We start from the raw sequence: 9,533 nt of genomic DNA, 5'->3' as shown, positions 1-9,533 counted from the left end.
TTTTCATTAGATTTGTTAAGTTTTCAACCATTATTCAGATATTTTTTTCTACTTCTTTTTTGCTCTCCTCTCTCTCAGTAACTCCTATGTCAATGAATTTTATATACTTAGATGTACATATAATCACAGCTCAGACCAATATGTAAATTATCCCCAGCCTTTGGAAGGTTCCCATGTGCCCCTTCCTATCAAATTACCCACCCCCACACCAAGAGTAACTCCTATCCTAATTTCTATCACTATAAATTATTTTTTGCCTGTTCTCGAATTTCATATAGTTGCAATAATATAGCATGAACTTCTTTATGTCTGGCTTTATTTGTGCATTTTACTATTGATAGATATTTGAGTTCTTTTCAATTTCATCTTTTGTGGGTAAATATTCTTAAACCATAAACTTAAATAAACTATTCTTAAACTGTAAACATAAACTATAAACATTCTTGTATATATCTTTTGTGGACTCATGCGGTCATTTTTTGATTTCTGGATTATAGAGTACTGGCAGAAAGTTTTCCAAAGTGTTATTTCAATTTAAAGTCCCACCATCAATTTTTGAAGTTCCAGTTCCTCCACATGCCTGTCAGCACCAAATAATGTCAGTCTTTTTGATGTTAGCCATTCCAGTGGGTGTATAGTGGTATCTTATTTAAGTTGCATTTCCCTGATGACTAATGATGTTGATCACACATTCGTGTGCCCAATGGTCAGTTGAATATTCTCTTTGTCAAGTCAAACCCATTTCTAAATTAAGCTGTATGTCTTTTTCCTATTGATTTGTAGAAGTTTTTTGTGAATTCTGCATACATATTGTTGGTTGGAAATTTATATTATGAACATCTTCCTCCAGTCTATAATATGTCTCTTCATTCTCTTTATGATGTCTTCTGATGATCAGTTCTTAATTTCAATGGAGTCAAGTTTAACCATCTTTCTTTTTCAAATAGTAATTTTTGTTTATTACTTAAGTAATCTTTGCCTATCCCAAAGTTATGAAGTTATGCCCTATTTTTTACTTTTTATTTTAAAATAATTTTATATTTAGAGAAAAGTTGCAAAAAACATAGTTTGCCTAAACTCTTCACTCAGCTTTCTCTAATTTTAATATCTTATATAACTACAGTAACTTTATCAAAACTAAGAAATAAGCATTATTTTTTTTTCTTTTAGAAACTTTATTATTTTATGTTTGAGATTAAGTCTATGACTCCTTTCAAACTAATTTTGTGTATGGTGTGATACATGGATTATCTATTTCCGATATGAATATCCATGTGCCCCAGCACCATTTATTGAAAAGTATTTCATGTATATATTGAATCATTGGCATTTTTGTTGAAAATCATGAGAGGTTTTGTTTATGGACTCAATATTTTGTTCCATTACCCTATATGTCTAGTCTTACATAAATACCATGCTGGCTTTTTTTGCTATAGATTTATAGTAGGTTTTAAAACCTGATCGTGTAAGTTCTCCAACTTTATTCTTATGTGAGTTTGTCTTGGCTATTTCCAGCATAATCCCACTAGAAGTGTCAGAAATAGATTTTCTTGGTGATACTGGTGGCTCATTAATCAACATTATGAATGCTAAAGATGTTTAAAATTGAAGAAATAAATTAAACTTCAAATAGAAAGATCGCACCAAGTGTGTAGCCAAGCAAACCACCATGAAACAAAAATGAATCATAATTACATTCCAATGACATGCCAAAACATGAAGAGATGAATAAACAATACAATTAATTAGCAGGGGAAAGGCACTATTTATAAAGAAAGAGAGTCTGATAAAAATCGCAAATCTCAGCAGCAAAAGTGGAGGCAAGAGGTTAATTAAACAATATTTTCAAATTGCTAAGACCAAGTAACTCTGGACCTAGAATTTTATACCCAGCCAAACTATAAATTAAAAAAAAAAACTGAGAGTAAGAAACTTTCATACATAAAAACTTCCCAAATTTTACCACGTATGGGTCCTTATAGAATGAATAACAGAACAGAAATCATACGGTTAAGTGAATTATATATTATAGAAGTTATAAAATAAAAATGTAAAAGGAAATCAATCCAGAAAGAACTTGTGGAAGACATAAAGCAGGAGTGAACAGAGTCGATAGTGAAAGCTGGTGAAAGTTAAATGTAAATAGCATTGATTTAAAAAATTAAATATCAGGATCAAACTAAGATTCCAAACATCAATACAGGATGTTAGGATATATGAAAGAATAATACAAAAATGGTACAAATAATCTTATATCCTTGGCGGGAGAACATAGTTATTGATTTGCTAATTTAAGGTAACAATCATGAATGGATAAGATAATTTATTGAAAGATAAATACTAGCTGGTAATACTGATGACTCAATGAAAGCATGTATGGTAATGGAGGTATCAGACAAAATAAAAATGAAAGTAAAAACCATTCTGAAAAATTAAGGGAAGTGTATCAGTCAAGGTTCTGGTGTGACACATTTGAATGGTTCATTAAGGAACATTTAATGTTTCATGAATGCACTATTTTCAGCAGCCTGGGAGGAGGTAAGGAAACCAAGAAGGGATGGTAAAGTGCCCAGGGACTATGGACAGTGGGGAGTCCTTGCCATTTCTGAGTCTGAAAGGGCAGGGAAGGGGCATCGACATGAGTACCCACAGGGAGCCAGGGCTCTGAGGGAGGGCTGCCTGATATGAGCTGTGACATTTTGTGCAGGACATAAAGGGTTTTGATAGGACATGTGAAAAGCTCAGCTTTATATATAAGTTTTTGTGTGTATGCTAGCCCTGGGATTGTTGCAACTAAAAGCACAGAAGTTGGAGCAGTTCTACCCCATTACTAGTGATGTGGCCTCCTCTGCAAAATGGGGAAAGTGCTGGAGCCAGCACCCCAGCATTAGCACCAATCCTAACAGAGTACACTTGGGCTATGCCCAGCCCTCCTCCTCAGTCGTTGGTGCGGTGAGTATAGGTAGTGACTGCTTCTGATCACTTGGGATGATCATTTGTGCCCTATATACGTTTTGCCATGCTTATTTTGGGGCTTCTCATGATGTTCTGGAATTTATATTAACCCCAGAGGAAAATGCAGCCTCACATTTTAAACAATTGGATTTTCTGGATCCTGGTGGTTGTACGGTGGTGGATCTCACAGGGTGACGTAAAGATGAAAAGAGTGTTTAAAAAAACCACAAGATTTGGACAAGTAAATTGGAAGATCTAATGGGCTCTATTAAATGATTCCTGAATTGAGCAGTACCCCGTCTAGCGAGTAGTGGTGAGCTCTCAGGAGCTACAGGAAGGGAAGGTTTTTAAAAGGTAGAACAAGAAGCCATAAACAGAAAAAGGGATTATTTCAGGTGAGGACAGCGTCGGGTTGTGAACAAAAGGGTTTTCCCACGTGGGCTACCTCATCTTCCTTTGGGGGATGAAGAGGGCCCGAGTGACAGATTACCTTTTTGGTCCTGACCAGAAAATCCCTGGATGACTAGTTAAAGATTACGTTCCTGGGGGGTTGAAACGGCAGTTCGGTTACGTTTTAAGTCTTAGTTTGCTGACTTGGCCTAAGTGATGCCATTTTGGGGCCTGTGGTTTTCTTTTAGCAATAGTTAATACACTTGAAGTGCTTAGAACAGAGCCTGCCACAGAGTGCGGTTTCATTAAACTTTGGAAATTATGGAAATTTGGAAATTTGGGATTAGGATGTATATATTTAAATGATTGTACCTCACCAGGCATGCACACTCAGAACATTCAAACGGTCAAAGGCAGGACTGGCCCTGCTCCACACACAGTGGCTTCTGACTAAAAATCTGCAGTGGCTCCCACCGCTGTTGCATGGAGAGACCCACATCTCCAGCCACGAGAACGAGGCCCTGGAAGTTGTGGCCACTTGCTGCCTGGCTCCATCCTCCCCCAGAAGGCAGGCCCTGCTCCAGCCTGCTCCAGCCTTTGTAGCAGGCCCTCTGGACCTTCACATCCTCTGTTCCCTGTCCCTGCAGCTCTTCCTCCCCCAATGCAGCTGGGGCTCGCCGGACTCAGCTAAAATCTACAACCCGCCTGGGGCGCCTGGGTGGCACAGTGGTTAAGCGTCTGCCTTCAGCTCAGGGCCTGATCCCGGCATTATGGGATCGAGCCCCACATCAGGCTCCTCTGCTATGAGCCTGCTTCTTCCTCCCCACTCCCCCTGCTTGTGTTCCCTCTCTCGCTGGCTGTCTCTATCTCTGTCAAATAAATAAATATAATCTTAAAAAAAAAAATCTACAACCCCCCTGATCACTGCTCTAGGAAGAGGGCATTTTCACACCCTGGTAACACCCTGTCCCTAATTCAGTTTAGCTCTGCCTTCCTTTCTGGAGTAAGCAAATGGTCCAATCAACCCACCCTTGACTGCGTTCACACTCCCCTGACTGAATCCCAGGAAGAGAGTCCATTTCATAGGATCTCCTGAAGTCCAGGCCCGCCCCCAAATGGCGCATGTTTCTATAAAAGAGAAGAAGAGTGTGCAGGAGTCAGAACGCTCAGGAAGGGCCGCCTACCCTCAGCTGGGGCAGGGCGTCCATACATCCGTAGAGCGCAGGAAGCCTGACCTGGGACCTGGGACCTGGGACCTGGGACCTGGGGCCGCAGTGCTGCCTGCAGAACCTAAATCCTCTTCAGAGACCATTTCAGCCGCTACTGCCAAAGCAGCAGGGTTCCAGGGACTTCGCTGGAAGGAAATAGTCTAGGAAAATCAAGTGAGTATGTTGTGATAAAGAACAAATTTAGCCTGACGGGTATGGGGTACAGGAGGGTCAATCGTTCCTGCAGTCTGGGCCTCGGAGAAGGGGGTTGAGTCCCAAATGGGTGTGATTCCCTGAAGATTCTTCCCTGGAGACCTTGATCCTATGACCTCTGCCCCCAGCCCACCCCGGCGTGGGCTCAGATCAGGCCAATCGGAAATCCCACCTGAGGGATGCCCCGTGTGTCTGGATCATAGAAGGGAATTCACAAGTCAGGTTTTGTGTTTTGATAGTTATCGCCAAATCGAACCCCGAAGAGTAGTGTGTGCTCCTTTGACAACAAAACGGCATGAGCTTTTCCATAGCCTTTAAAATACCATCACAAGGCTTTATTCTTTATCAAATTAGTTATAAAAGTCAAAGTTTCATTCTTTTCAAAATTTGACTTTTCAAACATCTAAACATCCAGCAAAGCTGGACATTTTTACATCATAAATGACAAGCAGGGACTTACTCTGTGACTTGGCTTGTAGCTGCCCGTTCCCTGTTTTTATTGATGGGTTCTTTATTTTCTCACTATTGACTAGTAGGCATTTTGTTAGACAGATTATTGGCCCTTTTCTGCCATATGTTGGAAATATCCCGCTCATTTTGTGGTTTGCCTTTTGATTTTGAACACACCAATTTTGGATTTTTATTTTTTAACTAGATATTTAGTTTTCAAATCTAAATATTTTCTGGTTTTAGTATCATGCAAAATGGCTCCTCCATCATATTCCGTTTTTGAGAGCACTCCTGGGAATTTCTGAGCATTAATTCTATGGAGGATGCTCTGAACCCGCGTGGGGTGCCAATGTCAGAGCCCACAAGTTCAGGGATACGAACTGGTATGGTTTCCTGGAATCGAGCCTGTTTTCCTTCTAGAGCCCTCCTTTGGGCAGCTGTAGAAACGGGCTCCTCCTCAGGGCTGGCTGGCCAGTTACTTGGGACTTTCCCAACATATTCCAGGCTTCCTCAGGCCCCTTTCTGGGGGGTGCTCCTGCGTCTCAGGCCTGGAGTGGGGGTGGCTTTGCATCAAGGCCCTGGGAGCTCGGGTCTCCTGGTCCCTAGCTGGCGTTTGGCTGGGCCCCTCCCCCTCTGGTCCCTTCTGGCATGGAGGACACCCCAACCTCCCTTCTTGTCTCTGGCTGTCCCTCTGCTTCCTTTATATCCCTAAAGAGGACCCTCTGTGGGGCTTCTGCCCCTCTTCAGCCCCAGGCCCCCTCACCCCCTTCTTGTCAGGAGGGGATGAGTTGTTTCTTCAGCCACACATTTTCTTTGAAAGATTTTATTTATTTGAGAGAGAGAGCGCACAAGCAGGGGAAGGGGCAGAGGGAGAAGCAGACTCCTTGCTGAGAGGGGAGCCCGATGCAGGACTCCATCCCGGGACCCCAGGATCATGACCCGAGCTGAAGGCAGACGCCCAACTGACTGAGCCACCCAGGCGTCCCCAGCCACACATTATAGGGATGATGAGACAAGCCTACCCCGTGCCCTCCCCTGCAATTCCAGCTCATAACATCAGGGCCACACCTGCTTCCCAGGCCCCACCGAGAAAGAGCACTGACCCTTGCTTCCCTCCGATCTGTCCTTCAGCCTGGGCACCAGGAAGGAGGAGGAAGGCAGCTCTCAGACCTCGTTTCCCCAGTGACTCTTCTCCTTCCCCGGGTGGGGGAGAGGAGGAACTCTGATCACACGGTGCCCACCCAGACTAAACTCGCCTTTCTCCCTAAACACTCCAGTGCCCCTGTGCCGGCGAACCGGCTCTTGGTCCACCCTGTTGCTCGGGCCGGAACTGCAGCATCAGCCTGGAATCCTCCCAGCCCTGGTCCCTTAGTCCCCATCCAGCCACCAGCTCTGTCATCCCAGCCTCCCAAACACATCTTGGACGGGCCTGCTTCTCTCCATCTGCCTTCTCTCCTCTGGCTCCAATGCTACCATCCCTCAATCTGTCCTAGCTTGTCTTCCTTCTTTGGGCCTGTAGGTCCTGCCCGGGGTCCACTCTCTGATTTACAGAGGCTTCTGGAACGTGAAGCTGGTTACACCGCCTCTCTAGACTGCATGTTTTCCTGCTGTCCTGTGTGCAGAAGGGTCTCGGCAGGCATTCACGGGGACCCTCATGGTCTGCCCGCCCTCTTTTCCAGAGCCCTCACCTGCTCTGGGCTGTGCTCAGCTGCTGGCTCCCACCATTCTGCTGAGAGCTCAGGGGAGACCTGACTGGTTTCTTTCTTGTGAGGGATCATGTGCAGCCAGCTCGTGTGTGTTGGGTGTTTAAACCCACCTTTTACAGCTGCTCTGGCCCCTCAGGACCCCAGAAGCTTGGACCACACCAGCCTTTGCTCCTTGAGGTGCTGGGGGCTGGCTGTTTCCTCCTAGCTACCGGCCTCTCGACCATCTGTCCACTTTATGCCACTCTGGACGGCCACAGCAGCGACTGGGCACCAGTTATTACTTCAGAAACTTCTCCAAATTGTAAGGACATTCCTCGGGGCATTGGGGGGAACTTTGTTACGTAGAGAAATAGCTGAGACTGCTAGTGTGTCCTCTCCTGGCCCTGCTGGGCCCCTGGACCATCTCTTTACTTCCTTTATACTAATTCCTCGTTGTGCTGCATGTGGCTGCTGATTGTGCCATTCAGAACATTCCAGAATATTCCAGGAGAAAACTGGGAGTATGGCCTCATGTTTTGCACCCTTCGGAGGAAACTGTTTGGGGAAGACCCTGGTTTGTGGAGAGGAGGTTCAGGGAGAGGGGACAAGGATGGAATTCTTCAGGAACTTGCTAAGCAGACCCCACTTTCTGGTGCCTTACTGTGTATTTCTGATTTTGCTGTTCTGTTATGAATCAATTTGGGGACTATGCTTAATTTTCTAATTCTTACTCCATGCCAGGTGCTCAGTGAGCTTGGCCATTGGTATTTTTCGGTCTTTTCTCTCTGTGACCTGTACAGAGGGAGGTCGTGAGAGACTGAATTGGGAACTTCTGATTGGATGTCATGAGTTCTAGCCCCATGCAGATGTCACACACACCTCCTTGCACAGGGTCACTCAGTGCTGTCACAATAGTCCCTCTCTCCTCATCCTCCCAAGATGAACATGACTTTGTGACCCCCTCACCTAGAACTTTTCCTCTCCTCCGATCCCCTTCAAACCCTTCTCTCCGCCCCATCTCTAACTCTGTTCACCCCACAGATACCAAGGAGCCACCTGGAGGTGCTGTGTGGTATCAGCCCAGGAGAGAAACGCCTGGCTGGCTGGCTTTGGAGAGCAGTTCTCATCCAAGATGGGGGTGAGTGCATCTACGGAACCAGCCAACCAGAGCATCCACCCCACATTCCAGATCCCTGAGGAAGACCGTGTGACTCCAGCTGTCCCTGCCCCCTGAGCACCTGTGTACCCTGTCTGTGGCTTCTGTGCCTGTCTGGGAGTCCAGCCTGCAATTGACCCAACCCTCTGGACTGTCATGGGGGCCCCCGGTGCTGTCCACTCCTGGATGAGGTATCCGGCCCTTTGGAGTTACACGTGGGCACCTTTTGTCAGTCCTTTCTGGATGGGGCTTCCCCCTCCAGCTGCACCAGTGCCTTCAGTCTGGCCCTCGGGCTTCTCCAGCTTTGATCCCCAAGTGGGGAGCCAGTACCTGGCCACCGTGACCTCCAGTGTGTTTCCTTACCCCATGGGACCCCCACTCCCCCCACTCCCATACTCCTCAGTCCCTCCAGCTCTGAGTGGGGACGACTCTGGCCACTCTCCCCAGGTGGAATGGCAGATTCGCGCCAGCTCAGCCTTCCTGGCTGCGGCGGGGGGACCGTCCAGAAGAGCTCCTCATTTGGAGAGGTGCCAAGCCCCTCCATCAGAATGGGCCTCCAGGTTTAGCCCTGGGGCACCTGGTCTACCCTGCAGCCCAGAACTCTGCCCTCTGCCCCCTCAGCCCGATCCCCGCTGTCCCCGCTCCCCTCGGCTGCACTGCAAGGCCTGCTGCCGCCTCTTCTAGCTCCCAGGTGCTCTTGGGCACCACGCGCTCCAACACTTAGGGACCCGAGGGGTCCAGTGAGTGCCATGGTGCGCTCTGCCTGAGGGTTTGCCCTGTTTACTTTGATGACGTCTGCCCTGCTGTAACGGATAGAGGAAGCATCCAATCGTACAAACTACTGAAAGGTGACTGTGTCCTTCAACTGTAAATAGATGTTAGTGTGTATCTTATTTTTCATACATTAGTATATTTTAAGATCTAGCCTAACCTGTATACGTGTACGGTACAGTTCATTTATGTTTTCAAATTTATCGGCATAAAGTTTTCAATACGATTACTTCCTATCATTTGTATTATCTGCTGTGTCCCACTTTTCTTTCCCAGTATTGCCTATACTAAAGGAAGGAGGGACGAAAAGAAAATCTTGCCGTAGGTTTGTCTGTTTGATTAGAACGTACTGTTGACACATCGATTCTCTTCTTGCGTCTTCTGAAGTGTCTCTTCATGTCTTTATTGTGGGCTTCTTGTTCGTTTTGTAACTTCTTAAAGATGACACCCAGTCAATTCACTTTTAGCTTTCATTCTTTTCTGATATGAATTTTTAATGCTATAAATGTCCCTTTAAATACACCACGTTAAATGCACCCTGCGGTAGTGACACGTGCTATGCGTAGTTTTGTATCTTTTTAAACAGTCACCACTAAGTTGTCTTCTTGTTGTTCCCGACAAACCAGAATCCTCTCTGTGGTTTTAAATGCCTCTTGTAGATCTCTAGAATATTCCAGTCACGATTCCATTTGCTGCTGCAGTTAC

At 45.7% G+C, this 9,533-nt stretch overlaps 1 protein-coding gene across 1 annotated transcript; it reads left to right on the top strand.

The window, feature by feature from the left end:
- The first annotated feature begins 8,213 nt into the window (after positions 1–8,213).
- C4H3orf56 (chromosome 4 C3orf56 homolog) lies at positions 8,214–8,741 on the top strand. The gene has a single exon (XM_011229728.2). The coding sequence runs from the start codon at positions 8,214–8,216 to the stop codon at positions 8,739–8,741; it is 528 nt and encodes a 175-aa protein (XP_011228030.2).
- Positions 8,742–9,533: the final 792 nt, after the last annotated feature.

Source organism: Ailuropoda melanoleuca, chromosome 4 (genome assembly GCF_002007445.2).
Source record: "Ailuropoda melanoleuca isolate Jingjing chromosome 4, ASM200744v2, whole genome shotgun sequence".
Lineage (NCBI taxonomy): Eukaryota > Metazoa > Chordata > Mammalia > Carnivora > Ursidae > Ailuropoda > Ailuropoda melanoleuca.
The sequence above is the reverse complement of the archived record's forward strand: the minus strand, read 5'-3'. Positions and strand labels throughout refer to the sequence as shown.

Excerpts from the sequence above, each read along its gene's own strand:
- C4H3orf56 (XM_011229728.2), top strand. The coding sequence starts at position 8,214 with ATGGGGGCCCCCGGTGCTGTCCACTCCTGGATGAGGTATCCGGCCCTT.